The 20,445-nt window shown below is 33.1% G+C and overlaps 1 protein-coding gene and 4 non-coding genes across 5 annotated transcripts; 1 reads left to right on the forward strand and 4 right to left on the reverse strand.

Annotated features, from left to right (window-relative positions):
• Positions 1 to 8,651: 8,651 nt before the first annotated feature.
• Positions 8,652 to 8,725, reverse strand: TRNAI-AAU (transfer RNA isoleucine (anticodon AAU)). Its single transcript has one exon. It is a non-coding gene; the product is annotated as a tRNA-Ile (tRNA).
• Positions 8,726 to 11,759: 3,034 nt separating this feature from the next.
• LOC132600556 (thioredoxin-like 1-2, chloroplastic) lies at positions 11,760 to 13,876 on the forward strand. The gene is made up of 4 exons (XM_060313802.1): positions 11,760 to 12,266; positions 12,349 to 12,531; positions 13,119 to 13,283; positions 13,385 to 13,876. The coding sequence occupies exons 1-4, from the start codon at positions 12,111 to 12,113 to the stop codon at positions 13,583 to 13,585; spliced, it is 705 nt and encodes a 234-aa protein (XP_060169785.1). The 5' UTR covers positions 11,760 to 12,110; the 3' UTR covers positions 13,586 to 13,876.
• A 2,816-nt stretch (positions 13,877 to 16,692) lies between these two features.
• On the reverse strand, positions 16,693 to 16,778 carry LOC132619406 (small nucleolar RNA R44/J54/Z268 family). Its single transcript, XR_009574713.1, has one exon. It is a non-coding gene; the product is annotated as a small nucleolar RNA R44/J54/Z268 family (small nucleolar RNA).
• Positions 16,779 to 17,192: 414 nt separating this feature from the next.
• Positions 17,193 to 17,276, reverse strand: LOC132619403 (small nucleolar RNA R44/J54/Z268 family). The gene has a single exon (XR_009574712.1). It is a non-coding gene; the product is annotated as a small nucleolar RNA R44/J54/Z268 family (small nucleolar RNA).
• Positions 17,277 to 17,869: 593 nt separating this feature from the next.
• Positions 17,870 to 17,940, reverse strand: LOC132619366 (small nucleolar RNA Z267). The gene has a single exon (XR_009574704.1). It is a non-coding gene; the product is annotated as a small nucleolar RNA Z267 (small nucleolar RNA).
• Between the last annotated feature and the right edge of the window lie 2,505 nt (positions 17,941 to 20,445).

Here is a 20,445-nt window from a genome sequence, read left to right on the forward strand (position 1 = left end):
GAAAAACCATAGTGCCACCACAGCCAATGAAGACCCTCACGCAACTACACACTTGCAACACTCAACTTTGCTCCAAATAAACAAGAAATATTAACCAAACTTTGGTTTAGTTAGTTAACGCAATGGCTGAGACCACTAAGCAAATGAATAGCTTTGTACGAGTGAAATATACTTGTCCCTTATCGTTTGCGTAAGTGTCTCTAAAGATTATATGATGTCCTAGGCTACATCAACCATTTCTTTTACATGGTACAAAATTTTGGTGAATCCATCTACATAACCTCTTTTACTCTTTGTGTTATATCGCGCGTTTTGGGTTTCTCTCCCTCATCTCAGCCTTAGGAGTTGCTCTGTATTTCTTTCTATCTCTCTAAATTCAGTCCAATATCAAGCCATTTATATTGCTCTAAGCCCACTTATTAGCTCGTTGAGCCTAATAAATCTCCCTCTACTCAAGGTAGAAATCACACCAGGTAGCCACTTGTGACACTTTTATTTGAAACATATCTAGCTTTTAAAAACAACTCAGAGTTTAACTAGCTTTTGCAAACTTCAGACTAAACTCATTGTTGTTGCTTTCTCTTCGGGTAGAGCCTAACTTACGCACAAAGGTATGAAGTTTGAAAAGTCAAAGTTTATTAATTTTCAGATATTCCGGTATAAAGTTAATTAAGCTTTGAAGAGCCTAAATTCAGACATAACATCATAGATTAGGCTTTGACAGAGCGCAACTTCAAACATGACAGTCTAAATTTTCTAACTTTAGACCCGCATATATAAAATCGACTTTTAGGAAATTAAACTTAAAAAAAAAATAGATTATTCTTTAAACAGGGCCTAAAAACGGCTATTTATGCATTTCATCTCTAGTCAAGGCCCGTGCATATTAAGCCTCTTCTCTCTCTATTTAAAAAACGAGATATGCAAAAGAAAAAGGAATATCCCTAGCTCGTCCGGTTATAAATAGTAGGATCGGGTTATAGGGGTGGGGCGGATGTTAGAGAAATGTTCTTGTCCCTCATCAGTTGTCTAACGTCTCGAAAGTAAATTTACTCTCTCTGTCTTATATTAGTTGTCATATTTTCCTTTTGCATGTCCTAAAGGAATCATGAATAAAAGGCTTAATGCATATGCAGCTCCCTAAATTTTTTATTTTTTTTTATTTTGGCACCTCAACTAAGTGTTGTTCTTATTGAACCCTGAACTCGTCCTCAAATGTGTCTATCAAACCCTCTAAATCTAATTTTTATTTGAAGCAAAAATTAAATTGTGGTAATGAAGGTGAAGTAATATTTTAGACGTGTGGTAAGCTATTCTTTAAGTCATGGATGTGTCGGTTTCTGCTAAATCTGCTCTTCCACTGCCAGCTTGATTAAGAGCTTACTCTTTTTTTCCCTCTCAATTGTTGTTAATCTTAGCTAAAAGATGGCATAATTAAATTAGAATATATATTAGTATGTTGCTACATTGAAAATAGAATACTATGTAAGTCAGATTGTGTTTGATAGACACACTTGAGGATGAATTCAAAAGCTCAATAGGAACAATACTTAGTTGAAGTGCCAAAATGAAAAAAAAAAAAAAAAAAAAAAAAAAGGGACAAGTTAAGGGGGCTGCATATGCATTAAGCCTAAATAAAAAGTGTATATTTACTATCTTATCTTTATCTCTCTTCAATAAATCACACTTTAATCAATATTATTTATTGAACACTTAATATTAAATGTAAAATAGGATAAAAATAATTAATTTCATGTTAATTTGTGACAAGTATTTTGAGATACGTATTTTTAGTTATCACATCTAAGATGGGATGGTAGAAGGATGTTTAAGCCTTTAAGGTCACTTCAATCCATACTATCTTAGTTATCACATCTAAGATGGGATGGCAGAAGGATGTTTAAGCCTTTAAGGTCACTTCAATCCATACTATCTTAAAGTTTTGATTGAATAGGCAGATTCTTTTTCAATTTGATATGTTGAGTCATCCTGGGCATTGTGGACCATGTAACTTTTTTTAGAACACACGCCATGAAGTTAAGATTAGTAATCACCGAAAAGTTGCAGGTCAGTGATTGTGGTGCCAATCATACATACAATAGGTGCGGATCTTTTTTCTTCTGTCGATCCCATGCATAATGAAAATTTTGATATAAATACTCCCTCCGTCCATTTTTATTTGTCTTGTATTGACTTGGCATAACACTTAAGGAACTATAAATAGAATGACAATTTTATCATATTATCCATAATTATTACTAAATCAACTACTTTAAAAATTGTGCAGCCACTAACAACCTTAAAGTTTTTAACCCAATAATTAATACTAAGGGTAAATTAGAAACCAAATGATATATTATCTCTTAATTTTTCATATTGGACAAGTGAAAAAAAATGACTATTTTTAGTATACAAGACAAGTAAAAAGGGACAGAGGCAGGGGCAGAGTCAGGCATGAATCCCCTTTGACGAAAAATTACACTGTTTATACATGATTAATATTATTTTTATATATATTTAATAGATGTTGAACCTCCCCCCTCCCTCCCCCCAGCCCCCCAGCCTCTTCACCTCAACTTCTTCATGTGTTCACTTCTACAAATTTTGAATCCCCTAGTCCTGGTTCCACCGTTGAATGGAGGGAGTAGAAGTAGAGACTGCCAAACGTGGCACGAAGGTATTGGATGAAATGTGCCAATAAAGCTAAATTCAGCTTATCAATTCTTATTTTATTTGCTTAGAGACTTTCAAAATCTTTAAGAAATACTTCTCTAATATATGCCGTTGATCGTCTATGCATTTGCCGACAATCGCTATTAAGATGGGGATTGAGTGTGCTTTGTTTTCTTAGTCAGTTTGATGATTTTGTTGAGGTGCAGACTATATTGCACATCAATTTATAAGATTAGGAAATATATGTTTTATTAGGTGCGTGCTCTCTTTTGATGTATGGATGCAGAATTGCCAGCTTCTCAATTCTCATGTTTACAGAGTTTGACTATTTTTATCCCGTGCGCATACACTTCAAGAGAAAATTGATGTTTGGTGATTAACCAACCAATAGTAACGGATTTCACTGAGCTAATAAGTGCAGAATTTAATGGTAAAAAATCTATTGCTTGTTAATGATGAATCTGATGCTTATATTCCTTAAATATAAAATTACTCTAATTATTTTCTTGAGTTCTCTTTCCATTATATTTTAAGGAAAGAATTATGATTTTGGCAATAGGATTATGATTTCCCCTAGCATGTTTCATGAACCTGTTTGACCATGTACTTTTTGAAAGCTTGGTTAAGTACATATTGTTGCTCCAATATCAGTAAAGTATTTTTAAAATTAATTAACAAACGTAAATTGCTACTCTCCAAAAATATTTTTTTTCAAAAGCACTATTAACAAAAAAAATACTTTCAAATAAGTAGATTTTGAAAGTTTGCTAGACCTGCTATGGCATGCATCATCACTAGGTAACCGATCAACGTTTTATTGATAGAGAGAAAATTAAAGTTGATTAATTTAACATAAGCACTTTAACAAGTTCATTAGCACATAACGTCATGCAAACACTAATCAACAATATCATTGACACCCTCCAGCTGACTTATTTTTAAGCTGGCTTGTTTCGAAAATGAAAATCAAAGAAACAGATGTAAAGTCGACAAATAGAACAGTGTAGCCACTCTTGCACACCTAAGTATCAAAGCTCCATTATTTGAATATATGTTTGGTGCAACTAATGAAGCAATGATGTCACGATTAGATCAAAAAAACAAAAAGCAGGGGCCTGAGTCCATTCTTCTTTATTGTTTGATTGCGCTTGCATTATTTATTGAAAATAGAGTGTTCCCCATAAATTAATTTAATAAGCTTAGAGAACTCATAAACAAACATGAAAGGGATAGTGATCAGATATTTGTTAGGATGGGATTTCGGTTCAGTTTTTATACCTAAGTTATATGCACTGTAACTAGTTATTAACTAGTTACTTGCAATAAAAATAGCAACTAATCTGATATACTGTATATGTTAAACTACAATAATAGTATAAAGATTCTTATATGCATTGTCAGTATATCTAACTTATTTATTCTTAATAACGATGTGGTCTTCAAGATTTTAGCTTCAAATTTAAGTTATGTATAATGTTAGTGTAAACAGTAAGAATGCTTGATATAAGACAGATTACTTCTACTACAACAAATAAAATTGACACGATTATATAAGAATCTATTCCGATATTACGATGTATGTAACTGAAGGAATTACTGGTAACAATGGAAGAAAAGAGAAGAAGAATTTGTTATTAATGAAAGCTCACTACTAAAAAACTTTTAAAAAGCGACTTGAAAAAATCAATTTTTCCGACCTCATGAGGTCGGTTTTGAAAAAAAAAAAATGCGACCTCAAAACCGACCTCATCAGTAGGTCTGGAAAGAGCAGGTTGCAAATTTTTACCGACCTCATGTGGTCGGTAAGTGATTCAGCTAAAAATAAGAGAAAATTAATATACCGACCTCATGAGGTCGCTATATTAAATTGTTTTTTTTTTCGACAAAAGTATTAGCGACCACGTGAGGTCGGAAAAATTATATTATTTTTCGTTTATTTTTTAAAATACCGACCTCATGTGGTCGGTACTATAAATTATTATTATTATTATTTAAATTTAAATATTATTGACCTCACGAGGTCAGCTTATTAAAAATAATTTATAATATTTACTTTCAAATAAATTTGCGTCATCGTGAGGTCGATATATGTTCGCTACGGATTTTTGTATAATATTACCGACCTCATGAGGTCGGTTTATTTTTAAAAATTAAAAAATAAATATGAGCCGTTTACCGACCTCTTGAGGTCGCTTTTAGTAGGTCGGACATCAACAGTTTTTTAGTAGTGGCTGGGGTTCAGACAAGAAAGGACAAAGTACAATAATGTGGTCTTTGTTTCCATTGACCACAACATAACATGAATAAAATATGTGGGCTTGGGCCTCAATAGAAAACAATGAAGGAAGTTGTGGGCTTGGCATATTCAGATGGAAATGGCCCAACACAAACAACAAAATCTGAGCCCAATATAGTATAGATTCCAAATGTATATACATCACATGACACGCACACAATAGAACAAAGTTAGTTATTTTGCACTATTACATAACCAATAAGAATAGGACAAATATGTATAGGTTATTTGTTTTTCTTTTGAGTATTATTCATTACAAAGTGTATATATACATTGTAAGCCTGATTTGATCAATACACAAGAAATTTCTCAATCTCATATTTTCATATTCATATAGTAACTTAAACTTGATCACTCATCTACATGTCAAGTTTAATTTGTTCTCTTGTATTGCGCATTACTTGGGGACATTCCCTGTCCAGGCATGCATTCGCAACGCACAGACTTCCATAATTATGCATGCTGTAGACCAGTTTGCCAAAGTTTTTCTATGTTAAGGAATTAATAGGTGGACATGAGCCGTGAATGGTGATCACTGATCATCCAATAACTTAGATTTGCTTTGTTTAACGCGAAACCTTTCATTTCCGAAACAAAACAAAAGAACTACGATGTGACCCTACCACTAAGTATTAGCCTATATCTTTCTAAAGATTTTAGGATGTTTCTATGTTAGTTATGCACCGTTATGATTGATTTGTTACCTTATATTGATCACGTACACGTTGCGCCGAACTAGCCCAAAGATATTCTAAAGGTGGTGTGATATTATCCGTTGTGAACCAAGCCTACATGATTTTCATCAAAAGATGTCACATACACTTTATATGTAGTTTTTTTTTTCCAGCTACTAATGTTAGACTTTGTTCGCACGCCTAACAGATACGTAACAAGCTAGGTTAATGCTCACTGACACAAATTCAGTAATTTGAACTTGATGGACTCAACCTTTAATGTTCATATAACGCAGAACATGTTAAATTTTAAAATTATGGATCCGCATTTAATGTTTATTGAAATTTTAGTGATCACATATAAACCTATATTTCGTGCAAAATAATATGTCAAGTTAAAACTGCTAAATACTGGTATTATACATCAGTCTCCGTTAATGCATCTATTTGCTAACAACTATGGCAACGTGTTATACGGTGCACCAAGTGTTTGTTATGGCCAAAACAATCGATTCCACTTTCTGTAATAAAAGCCCAAAACTTAATCATTTTCTTTCGCCTATATAAATAAGAAGAGGCAATGAGTAGCTGAAGCAGGCATGTCTTCGTTGACATCCCTGCTTAGCTTATTTATTTTTGCTCTTGGTCTTGTTTCTATTTGCATTTACTTTATCTCTTATTTTTTATAAATAAAATTGCTTTGGAGCCCATTATGGTAATTAACTTTTAGGCTGGCGTGTACTTATTTTTTGCTTGGGCAGCTTTATGTGAAATGTGAGCCACTTAAATTTCCTTACTCTTCTGCATCATTTTGGAATACTTCTTAGAATGCGGGCTCCATAGGTTAACTTTTTACAATTTCTCAATGGTTATATTAGTGTCACCCAAAGGACAAAGGAAATTTTTCAGTAGCAATTTTTAACGTGCTCAGTTTTTTCCCTTTTTTATTTTATTTTTATTTTTTACCCTAATGTACTTTATTAGATTTATCTAATGTTCATGAGAGTGTTTTTCCTTATGATTGTAGAAAAAAGTATTACAACTTCAAAATAATCCTCATCTAAACATGCTTATATTTTTCAGTGAACTTTTCTAAGATGCACTCTTTTAGCAAATGTGAGGAAATTTTAAATCTTTAATTAGATTTTTTACTATCACACAAATATATAACTTATTTCAGATGATAAGTTTAAAAATTATTTAATCAACATCGCTTGAAAAATTAAATTTGTGATTGCATATTGGGCTCATACACAGCACGAGCTTCTTCCCACTAGTTGTGGGCTTGTGACTTAAAAGAGAGTCTAGCTAGCTACAGGGAATGATGTCAACAGTTCATGAAGTGGGCACTGGCAGGTAAGCTAACGTTGGTAGGATCAAGGAGGAAAGAACGAGATTAGATTAGACCTAATCAGAAAAAAAAAAAAAAAATTGTAGTGTAGGATATTCAATAAAGACAATAACATCTAAATCCAGGGCCATGTTGATGCCCTCATTGCCAGTTTGCCACTACTCTCTAGCTGCTCCACTCTTGTATTTAAGATACAAAAGCCAAAGCTAATGCTATTTGCGATGTAGTTGTCCATGTCTACATTGTACATTCCAAATTTTAAAGAATTTTGGCATGTTGAGTAGGTGGCTTGTAAATCTGAGTACAACAAAAAGATACTTCTTTGTTTAAATTTATATGATATAATTTGATTTAAAAAAAAAAAAACTTTCGTATGTTCTTAAATAGGCCATAACATGTGGAGCTATATGACTTCCTAAAAAATGTGGTCTTAAAATGTTATAATATTTGTATGGCTACAGAAATTTCCCATTGAGGGTAAAATTAAAATTCTATAATTGCATATTTTCAAATGTAAAAATATTATATTCTTTTTAGAATGAACTAATAAAGAAATAGTGATACATGAACTAAACATAGAGATGGACATATATTAAGAGCTTGTTTCGATTGGCTTATTTTAGGTGTTTTAAAGCCAAAATAGTTTTTAAACATTTTTGTAGTGTTTAGGTAAAATAAAAAAAGTATTTTTAAGCATTTATTTTTAAGCCAAAATAGTAAAAATATTTTTACTGTCAGTCAAAAGTCATAAGCTCATCCAAACATGCTCTAAATAAAAAAAGGCAGAATGGCTTGAGGCCCCCCTGAACTTGTCGATTTTTATTCAGTGTACACCTAAACTTTACGTTGGTCTAATTACCCCCTCAACTTGAAAATATGATCACCTTGACCCCCCTAGACGCTGATGTGGCAAAGAGCGTGGATACACTCTCTTTTAGGCGCGTAGAAAGGTGTAAAATCGAAAAATCAGCTTCCAAATAGGATATTTTTCAACTATTAATTGCCACATAATCAATATAATGATTTTATTTGATCCAATTGTATTTCTTATTGGTTTTTCTTAATATACATTGCATATTTTATCCCAATTTTTTTTTTCTTTTTCGATATGATGATTATTTATTTCAGCTATGTATTTTTTTTTCTTTTTTCGGATCCAAATCTAAATAACTTTGTTGAAAGTTTCAACTTGAAACTCTATTTATTTTAGCCAAATAAAAATAAGGTTTAGCAAAAGTAATGAAGTTTAGACGGGGTATTTTCTACAAAAATATTGTGTATTTTCTTTTCATGCAAGTACTATTTATTTCAATTGTGCTTTATTTTTTTGGGGTCAAATTCGTAAAATATTTGGTTAATATTTTATTTGATTTCTTTTTTAGATTCAATGATTATTTGTTCTTACTATATATTTCTTCTTTTCGTGGCCAAATATGTAAAAATAACTTGATTAGAATATCATTATCTTTAGACAAATAAAAAAATGATAGTCAAAATATTTTCATGTTCTTTTTTACAGATTTGGCCCGAAAAAGATGATTCAAATAATTGTTGAACTTAAAAAGTAAAAAATATATATTTTATCCTTTAAAAATTGCCACATGGACAAAAAAACCCAGAGAACTGAGAAGCGTTTGTGCTAAAAATTGTAAAAATATGGCCCATGCAGGTCTCGAACCTGCGACCTTCGCGTTATTAGCACGACGCTCTAACCGACTGAGCTAATGGGCCATTTGTTCTAACACTGCTGTATATCTTATAAGTTTCAGAAAGAATTCAGAATCTTTGGCATCTAGATTATTCCACCAACAGCTCCAACTTAAACTATGGGTGGGACAAATAAAAGAAGGTGCTCCAAAAGGAACAAAACCATGGAATAATGCCCGTAATTACCTTTTATTAATGATCTTATCCAAATGTCAAATTCTCCTTACTGTCTGCTGTCTTATATATTATTTTGCAATTACGCAGTTATTAAGGTTAAAACCTAACTATATATACAACTTCAAAAGTTTTAACTACTGAGCTGCATATCAGTGATAGATTTATAACACGAACTGCGCCTTACTCTCTTAGCATTACGAGTGATACAAGTCGTGGAATTAAATAAACAAGAAACACAATGTCATGTCTGCTAAGTTTATTTGTTTAAAAATCCAAACAATTATTACGTTAATATTAACTCCACATAGAAGGATATTTTCTGACAAACCCTTTCCCCAAATATTTAAAAAAAAAATAAACCAAACACGTTTGAGTCTGTTTACTGAGAAGTGGACCTTTAATTTCGTGCTGCCAAGCTTTTCCCATATCACAGAGATACTACAAACTATTTTGTCATATTCTATACGCTTCCGTATGGGTCCAATGACATGGTACGTGTAAATTGTAATAAAAGCCTCATCTTTATTCAGTTCAATGAAATTACAAACATGGTGGCATGAAGGTCTTTGCTTCGATGAAAATGGAATTCCTATTCAAATATACCATAACTGGAAAGACAGAGTAAGCTACGCGGTGAAACTACACTGGCTAACTGCCAAAAATACCTAACTGATTAATAATACAGCACTTAGCATGCAATCCAGATTCCCACTCTTTGCATTCATCATTCAATTCAATCATTTAAAACTTGACAAAAAACAAAATGCCAGCTGATCAGTTACACGCAAGCACATCCTATAAAACAAGCCTATAATCATTACCCATATTAGATCATAGACTCTCCCCATCACCTATACTGTGTTGTACTGTTATTAATCATATCCAAAACCAGAATTACGGAGTAGGAGCTTTTATTAATCTAACAAAGGACAAAATTTTAATGGATAAAGTTCACAGCTTAAATATCATTAGAGGATAACTTCTGTGCACTGACGGTGTACAATTTTTGTACATTAACAAGCAAAAATGACTGCAAAATGACAGGTAAGTTCTATGCGTAAATGATATAAAAAATGTTTACTCAATCAGGCCATTTATTACGTCATTACTGGTAAATCTCTTGATAAACATTAAAAGATGATAATTTGGTAAAAATGGTAACTACTATTATTGGAAATATTAACAATATTAATCAGTAAAATAAACAAAAAGATAGAATAAACTTATCGGATCAATGCTGTGTCATGGCAAGCCACTGCCTTGAAAGCGATTTCGGTCCGACTACGGTGCAAATCATTTAGCCCGGTCGCTCCCCAAGGTTCCACAGCAATTCCAAACACTTGCACTAGTGGTTGAAAGTTTGGAATTTGCACAAAGAAGAAGACGAAGAGGAGGAGGAGGAGGAGATGATTTTTGGCATTGTAATTCACCAAGAATTAATGATTAATATAGGCTGGAAATATAAAAGGATCAAAAAGGATTAATGGGTCATTAACTCCACCATTAAAAAGAACTTAATGAGCCACTAACATGGCTATTCAAATCAATAATAAATCAGCCTGTAAATGAGAATTGAAGATGAGTAAATCAGCCTGTAAATGAGAATTGAAGATGAGAGGGGTTATTGATTTTCTTTGCATTACACATTATTATTTTCAACAACTGCCACCACCAGGGGCGTATGTTGAACCCCACCTTCCGACGCAAAGCATAAATTTATATGCATTAATTTATTAAAATTGCAATAAATAGTAGATATGAATCCATAACTTTTAAAATATAATGGGTTCAACTAAAAATCTTAAAAGTTGAACTCATAAAGTTTAGATCCGAATCCGCCTCGGGCTACCACAACACTATCCGTGTATATAACTTAAATCTATTCTAATTTAGTAACCCAAAAAATGCAATAAGTAACTTGTCAAAAGGGTTACAATAATTGTGTAAATACATAAAGTTAAATCCTTACCCCTGTTTGGATGGTGGTTTCCCGTGGTTCATTAATATATGATTTTCTATGAAATCATGTTTGTTTCCATTGTTCTTAAAATTATGTGATATGGTGTTGTAAACCCGTGGTTCGTCCCATGATTATATAACCATGAAAAGTCTCAATTTTTATAACCACGAATTTGGTGGTTTTTTCGTGGTTACGTATTTCATTTCTCCATTATACCTCACCCTCCACCTTCCACCCCACCCCACCCGCACCCTACTACTCACCCCCACCCCGCCCCACCATCCACCCCACCCCCACGCTCACCCTACCACTCACCCCACCCCACCCCCAACTACCCCACTCCTTTGCCACTCACCCCACCACCCACTATCTCTAACCACCACCCAAGCCCACTCCACAACCACTCACCCCCACCCTACCACCCACTACCCCCACCCTCATCCCACAACCACCCACCTCACACTGCCCACCCCTCCACCACCCCCACCCACTACCCCTCACCACCACCCAACCCCACCCCCACGCTACCACCCACGCACCCTGACCCTACCACACACTACCTACTTATTTTTTTAAAGTTCCCATTTTATTTTTTACCTGAGTTTTATTAATATATATAAACTAATTTCTAATTAAGAGTTAAGGGTATTTTAGTAAACTTACAAGTTATTGTACAGTACCATACAGTCAAACCAAACAATACAAATGTTATTAAACCACAATAAACGATACAGTCTATCCAAATATTGTGTTCATTAATACAGTACAATACAATACAACACCATACTGTACCATACCATACTATACATTAATGAACCACTGGAAACAACCATCCAAACAGTGGGTTACCATTTGACTCCATCTAACTCTCCCCCACCCCCTCTCTCACTTTTAACCTTAATAAATGATTCATTCCACACTCTATTTGGCTCCTCAGCTTCTTTTTCTTTGGAAGCTTCACAAGGAATAGAACCACAATTTCATTGACTTCTTTCTTTCCTAGCCACCAAGATAGACAATACAGGTCAAAAAGTGCATATTTTTCGCTCATATTTCACCTTTCTAGTAATAAAAACGTGTGATCATTTCTTGTTCTATTGATTTACGGAAGTAAACATCAATCTGTTTTGCATGCTCCTAAATCTTTTCTGTCCTATTGAAAAAGAAAATTACTCCTAATACTTTACCCCAAAGTTAAGGTCTTTAATTGGTGGTAATTACATTGTTAGATACCACAAGCTTTGACAACTCCTAGGATTTTTTTTAGTATCAATGGCTTGTTCTTTGAATACTGGTTTCTCTGTTTCTGTCCCCTGTTTCAACTCCAGAGCCAAAGGGTATTCTCGTCATTGCTCTTCAAATGCAACTCTGCAACTTAAAGATTTAACATCCAGAGAATTTCAAGGCAAACCCTTGGATCATAGACAGGTGTTTTTCATGTTACATTCTTGGTTTTTTTTTTTTTTTTTTTTTTGAGATCATTTTATTAAGTGTTGTTTAATGATTTTAGGAACAAGTATCAGTATGTGTTGGCAGTGGTCAGGCATGGTGGGAGAAGACCCTTAAACCCAACATGGTAGAGATAAATTCAGCACAACAACTTGTTGATTCATTGTTAAAAGCTGGTGATAGATTGGTCATAATTGACTTCTACTCTCCTGGCTGTGGAGGTTGCAAGACTTTACATCCTAAGGTATGGTACCAATATGTCCAATAATGTAGTCCTTTTAGTTCAAACCTTGATGGCCAGAGTTACCTCATAAATGTGTTGGTAGGAAACAGGGACGGATCTATACATGGAGTCAAGGGGGTTCGAACCCCTTCATCGGAAAATTACACTTCGTATATAGGATTAAATTTTTGTTTTAGGTGTATACATTATATGCTGAACTCCCTTAATACAAACCAAAAGCTTAGCTCAATGGTAAAGGGGGATAAAATTTTGTAGAGCACCCAAGTTCAAATTCTGCCTCCGTCACAAGTAGGAGATAGAATGTATCAGTAGAATTAGTCGAGGTGTGCGAACTGGCCCAAACACCACAGTTATAAAGAAAAATTCCAAGCATTTAGCCTCTCCCCCTTTCTCTATTCAGAGGCGGATTTGGTTCTGCGAGTTTCATTGAATTCGTTACTTTCAATTCAAACTATAAATACATAAACAAAAAGAATTCGTAGTGTATATATAATATGACCGTAACGCAAATTCTGAATTTGCCTCTGCTAGCCCCTACAGGTGCTCCAGTCAATAATGTCGTTGTTGTTGTTACTTAATGTTTGCAGATGTGTCAGCTAGCTGAATCAAATCCCAATGCCATATTCCTCAAAGTAAACTATGAAGAACTCAAAACCATGTGCAGTGTTCTTCATATACCTGTCTTACCTTTTTTCAGATTCTATAGGGGTGCACAAGGCAAAGTTTGTAGCTTCAGCTGTACTAATGCAACAGTAAGATTTTTAAAATATTTATTTGTTCCATTATCACTATACCCCAAACCTAAACAGTAAAAAATGTGTAGTTTCTCATGGTAGAAGTTGTACTTGTGCAGATCAAGAAATTTAAAGATGCACTATCAAGGTATAGGAATGATGGGTGCAGCCTTAGTCCAGCAAAAGGCCTTGATGAATCTGAGCTTTTAGCTTTAGCCTCAATTGGACAAATATCAATAAAATCATCCTTTGGTTATCCAGTGAAGGATAAACAGGAAGAAACTGTCCCTAACAGAAGCACATATGTCGAGCACTTGTAAGAAATTAAATACGAGGAAATGGTGGGACTTATTTTAAAGAAGCCATGAAGTCGTGATGCCTAGAATAGAAATTCTTGGATAGAAGACTTCTTATTTATGAGTGAAAAATAACTCCATAGTATTACTTTCTTTGAAGCTTACCCAGGACATGACCGGTTATAGGAGGAGTTGGAGGTCGAGTATGAAGATAGAAGGCTAATAGGGAGCCGCGAGATTTTCTTTTTCGTATTAGGAGTATTATTATCATTGTTCACTCGATTATTTTTTCTAGATCTCTCATATAGCTTGCTTGTTTCTTTCTTTCTTTCTTTCTTTAATGTCATTTATCCTATTATATGTTGTTATTAATGCTTATTATTATTGTTGTCTTAGCACCTTATCTTGAGCAGAAGATCTATTGAAAACAGCCTTCCTACCTCCCAAGGTAGGGGTAAGGTCTGCGTACACTCTATCCTCCCCAGACCCCATCTTGTGAGAATATACTGAGTATGTTGTTGCTGCTGCTGTTGTTAAGCCTTGCATGCAATCTATCACTTGGTCCAATATTATGATTTGATTAAGGATATTGCATTTAGATTGATCCTTTCTAGAGGATTAGATGGCGTTCCTAAGCAGGGCATTTGGTAGGTACTGAAGCTATGGATAAGAGTAAAGACAATGAACTTAAAAATGATGATCTTTTACATTGTGGGAATAAAATAACTTTACCATCTTTGGAAAAGAAAAAGGGAAATTATCACGCACCCTACACAAGGAAAACAATTTATGGAAATTGAAACTGGAAAAGTTTTCTATATATTGAACGCTATGCCAACAAATTGTTGCGTCGAATTCGTGTTACGCCAAACAAAAAGAATTCATGTTCCAAACTTTTCTCTTCTAGAATACTTTACCAGAAACTCCTTATCAAATTACTGTTCATTATTCCATTATATAATGTAGTCAAAACGATATGTAGTAATAAGTGTTATGGTGGAAGAGGTAATGTTTAGTGATAATCATGATCAAAAACAATATTTAAACAGATACCATAGCGATAATAAAATATGGGGTGAAAAGATTTATTATAACTAACTAAAATCTTTCAACGTCGACGACGCTTTTAAGTTATAACCAATGATGAAAATTCCGGCATTGCAAAAACGGTAGAAAGCTATTGCTGATTTTACAATAGATGGTGCAAAGTAAAGTCAGAATAATGACAAAATTTTCTATTTAAATTTATTAAGCATGAGAGCTTTAAAGACAACTTAATAATGAAACATCTACAGAATAATTTCAAAACCTATATCTCAACAATCTATTCTATTTAACAAGAAATTAAATTTAAACAAATTGCAATCCTCGTAACAGAAGCAATTTCCAATAGTCTTACTCTGCTTCAGTTGTGTAATCTTCAAAAAGAATTGCTCCTACTCAATTCTGCTTTGTCAATGAAATTGACCACTTTATAACATGACTCTTCATCCTTTTTAGTTTTAAATTTGTGCATAAAAGACACCCTCAAAAGCATGTCTTACCTGAAAGCTCAATTTTAGAACTTGCAAAAGGTAGTCGTAAGGATCCTTCTTCAATTACAATATTGCATAAGTTACAGGTTTCCCCGTATGATTATATTTTCACTGACCAAAATCTGATCATCTGATTGTTTTAACTGTTGAAAGTAAGTGGGGCATTCAAAGTGAGAATGTTGCATGCCATGTTTGAAAAATTGGTTAAATTTTTGATATTGATGATAAATGAATTGAAAATAGTTCTTTGGAATAAATTCGCAGACCCTATTTTTCAAACATGACAAGCACCAGTCTCTTTGAATATCCACAAATTTTCAGGAATGAATCCTATCAAATCTAACACGCAAAATTGAAATTATATCTTGAAACCTATGATTTATGAGATGTTGTGATGGACTGCAGAACAATTTCAAAAAACTAAAATACCTCAACAACCTAATCTATCTAATAAAAATTTAAATTTAAACAAAATAGACTCCTGCAATTAAATTACATATTATACTAGTAAATCAGCAGAAACAATTTTCCAAAGCTACTCATCCCCACTTAATAATCCTTGTAACTTTACTGAAACAGACTAAAAAAACGCATGAAGAATAACGATAACGAGATGATTATCACGGGAGTTTAACATTCATAGATTATGGTCCCCAGCAATCCATTCTAACGGATAACAATCAACTTGCCAGATAAAATCTACTAAGTTCCAAGATAATAAAACTTATGCATCCGATAATTGCTGGTAAAAATGCCTTCATCATGAATAAGAAAGTTCATCACATGCGATGCTACTGGAGCCCAACTTATGAGAAGGCTTCAACAGATAACATCATTCGAATCTCCGTTCTTAATTGACAATCATCAGGCTTATACAAAATGAGAAATAGGGGAAAAAAGATGATAATGATGGGGGAGCCCAAAACAAAGCTGTGTGAGAATCCCACACAAGACAGTAAAAGATCAAATGAAATGTCAAAAAAAAAAGTGCCTCAGAGGTAGTGACAATTACGTATCATCATCATCTTTACATATCAAGATAATACGTGCAGGTACATCACTGGCACATTCAGACAAGACATAGAAAAACACGTGAATGATTAACTTGAAATGAAGGATAAATTGAGCTTCGGTAATACATCCAGGCAAATGAAGAAGGATGCAACCCCTCAAAAATCATAGGAAAACAGAAGGACAAAATAGTATGCGAAGCAGTGACAGTTCAACACATCATCATTCTTCCTTCTGACAATATGAACCATGAAAACACAATTTCAAAATAACAAAGCCAAAGGAGCAACATAAGGACAAAGTCAAGATATTTCCAGGGCCTCACTTGTCGCAATGATTTATAACAATAATCATTCAGCTATCATTATGTGTGCAACAAATGTAGCATTAGCAATGTCTTAAATAGAAATGCAACGGTGTCTAAAGCTCTCACAAATAAGGGTGAGGAGCTCTTTCTGAAGCAAGAATGCAACTAAAACCAGATCAACAATTGTGGGTTATCAAAACACACTACATCTCAGGTGAGAAAGATAAAACAGGAACAACGGTACTGCCAGTATACACAGTTACAAGAAATACAAGTCTCAAGCATCAGAGAGATTCCCATCGACAAATCATCATCCCCCAGAGACGGGTGCTGATGTCCCTGTCTGTTCTATCATCATTGCAAGGACCAAATGAAATAAGACTTTAAGCAAAAAACAGGAAGAAACTGGAAAGGGTTTTAACAAGCACCTATCACCAATTAATATTTAATATTTATGAGAAACAAGTGGATGCCTAAGATTAAATGCTCGGCGAGCTGTGCATAATACATTTAAGGTCATTCCCGTCAACCCATTACTCAGCCTTCAGTTTCCAAATTAAGGTAATGGTGTCTAAAGCTCACAAATTTATGGCTGGGAAGCTCATTTTAAACAAAAAATGCAACCAAAAGTAAACACTTTTAAAAGAGTTTAAACCTACAAATTAATCACCAATTTAAGGAAACACCAATACACCTCAGGTAAGTTTATATAACAGGAATGGATTGCAAAACCGGAACAACTTTAATACTAGTGTACACTTTTACAAATAACTAGTCTTAAGCATCAGAGAGATTCCCATCGACAAATCATCATGCCCCAACAGGGTTCTGATGTCCCTGTCTGTTCTATCATCATTGCAAGGACCAAATGAAAACAAGACTTAAATCAAAAACAAGGAAGAAACTTAAAATTGTTCTCTACAAGAGTTAATACTTAAGAGAAACAAGTGCATGCCTAAGATCAAATATTTTGAGCTATGCAACATACATTTAAAACAACCCCCATCAACCAAGAATGCAACATTACTGTTATTCAACATTGCATATGCAAATTAGATACATTCAACACAACTATTTACAACATTAAAATCTTGGCAAACACCGAGGAATGCAATTGAGACAGACGAATGCTGAGAGAAATCCCAAGAAACCGCCATCGCGTGGACACAATTCGATGACTCAGGCAAATGTACTGTTTACACGATGGAGGTTTATTTGGATATCTGTTCCAAGCATGAACAGCAAAAGGAGTAATCATTATATAATCAAAACAAAATCCAGCATTCCAAGATATCTAACTAGAAAGATTCTTCCTTTGACAAAAGTACACCAGACACATTGATTAATTAACTTAGGATCCATTAATCCATACGATTATTTCATGATTTAAAGCTCAAAGCTAAAATAAGGAATGCAAAATAATAAGAAAAATAAATAAAGAATTGGCAAAGCCTCAAGCCTCAGCTAAAAAGTTTTGTTCATAGTAAAATACTCAAAGTATATTTAATTACCATCATAGGCAGAGGCACGCAAAATTTAGATGATAGTTTAATGCAAGAACCTGTGATTTTCTTTTATCACTTGAATTTTAAGTAATTCCAGATACTTTAAGAAGAAGAAAAACAATCAATTGGCATTTCCAAACAAACTATAGAAATCATAACTAAAATTACAAGAAAAGAACAAGAAGAAAAAAAGTGAATTGTGAATTCAATATACTTAGAGAAAGATGAAAAATGAGAAGGTGATAACGGAAAGGGCGAGGAGAAAGATTTAGAATGTTGACGGCTAGGGTTTGTAGATTTAGAATGTTGACGGCTAGGGTTTGTATTTTGAGTTTATATAGCTGTGACCAGACTCCAGAGAGTTCGAAACTAGGGTTGAGAATAAATTTGCTGAGGTGCCCCTGCAACTGTTTGGTTTCTGCTTTTCTTGTTTCAAGTGTACAGGCAAGTCATTATTAGGAGCCGTTTAGATATGGTTTCAAATCACGATTTGAAATTATATTTGGACATATTATTTGGATATCTTAAGTGATATTTTTTTTTCTTAACAGATATAAAAATTCATAAGTTATGAAAACTATCAAAATATTTTCAATTCTTATACAATCTTACCAAATAAGCAAGCCATATTTCATAACAAAACTAATACGCTACTAAAAGGCCTTTCTAAAAAATACAACATCAATTTATCAAACTTTAGTTTAATAAAAACTAAAATTCAACATGAATAGTAATGTAACTATTCTTTAATATAATCCTCCCACGTGATAGACATAAATAAGGTTGGTGGAAGTTAATGAGATTGTTAAATGGTTGGTGGGAGTAATTGTTAAAAATATTTACCAATTAATGAGTCTTTTTTTTTATAAAATATAAATTTATGGGTCAAGTTTTATATTTAAAATTTTTTAAACCATGGTTTCAAACCCCAAATTATGTCATTTTGAATGATTTAGGGTTTTAAATCATGGTTTCAAACCATGATATGAAATGCATGTCCAAACGCTGGTTTCATCTCATGTTTCAAACCATGATTTCAAACCGCATGTCCAAATGCATTTTCAAATCATGGTTTGAAACCATGACCCCAAACCAGCGTTTGGACATGCGTTTTCATTCATAATTTCAAACCCTAAATCATCCAAAAAGGCATGATTTGGGGTTTAAACCATGATTTCAACTTTTTTAAATATAAATTTTAACCCATAAGTTTATATTCTGTAAAAAAAGACTCATAAGTTGGTAGATATATTTAATAATTACCCTCATCAATCATTTACCAATCTCATTAACTTTCACCAACCTTTAATTTATGTGGGAGGATTATATTAAAGAGTAGTTGCATTACTATTTATGTTAAATTTTCATTTTTATTGAATTAAAGTTTGATTAATTGATGTTGTATTTTTTAGAAAAGTCTTCTAGTAGTGTACTAATTTTGTTATGAATTATGACTTGCTCATTTGGTAAGATTGTATAAGAATTGAAAATGTTTTGATAGTTTTCACAATTTGTGGGGTTTTTATGTCTATAAGAGAAAATACAACTCAAAATATCCAAATTGCATGTCCAAACATGGTTTTAAACAATGGTTTGAAACCATGTCCAAACGGAGCCTTAATATGTTCTCCCTTGTCGGATATGCAATTCAAACAGTCTACATGTCGATTTTATAACCACAAGATTCAAAGTATATTTTAGTACGTTATACATATCATTAATTTAAGACCACACAATTTAAAAGTCTATCTTTATTTCTTAAATATCATGCCTAGTCAAATCAGGACACTTAAACTGAGCTAGAGGGAGTATAAAATAATTAATAATTATTATAAATATTATATTATTAAACGATGTATATTGAACATGAATTGTTAAGTTTCATTTCGAAAATATTTCTAAAATTTTATGTTGAATTAAAGAGTATAATATTTGTGGATATTAAAAAAAAAATTATAGTAATATTTATTAGATACATATTTGCATTAAATGCTATTAGACATACCTAGAGAATCGAATACTATCATTTTTCGTAATTTCTCTACTCTTCTTTTTTATTTTTACAAAGATAATTTAATTATATAAATTAATTTATTTTAATTCTATGACTGGTTATAAATCTATAACTGAAAATGAATTAACTTACGACATCTTTAGATATAAGTCTGAAGTTAGGTTTTGACAAACGAAATTTCAAATTCTCATGTAAGTTTTTTCAGAAAATTTCAAATTTGTGAATCTACAGTTGATTTTGAAACGGCTGAATTTACATAAATTTTAGCTTAAATAACTGTTTTCAAATCTGCTAATGTACTCTTGGGCCTATCCTAGATAATGGATAACCAAATAATTGGACCAGGCTCACCTAGTTGACCTGTAAAGATAAGAAGCACAAGTATATATAGAAATTGCAGTTGAAGAGAGAGACCGCACCCTAAAGAAAGAAAAATAACAGCTCCAGTATGAATAGTGTAGTAACCTTAGACTTTGATTCACTTGTAAGTAGGGTTGTTCAAAACCGAACTG

The sequence above is a fragment of the Lycium barbarum genome, chromosome 1 (assembly GCF_019175385.1).
Source record: "Lycium barbarum isolate Lr01 chromosome 1, ASM1917538v2, whole genome shotgun sequence".
In the NCBI taxonomy this organism is placed as follows: Eukaryota; Viridiplantae; Streptophyta; class Magnoliopsida; order Solanales; family Solanaceae; genus Lycium; species Lycium barbarum.

Coding starts and splice junctions, on each gene's coding strand:
- LOC132600556 (XM_060313802.1), top strand. CDS start 12,111: ATGGCTTGTTCTTTGAATACTGGTTTCTCTGTTTCTGTCCCCTGTTTC. Junction 12,532..13,118: donor GCAAGACTTTACATCCTAAG/GTATGGTACCAA, acceptor TAATGTTTGCAG/ATGTGTCAGCTAGCTGAATC. Junction 13,284..13,384: donor TCAGCTGTACTAATGCAACA/GTAAGATTTTTA, acceptor GTACTTGTGCAG/ATCAAGAAATTTAAAGATGC.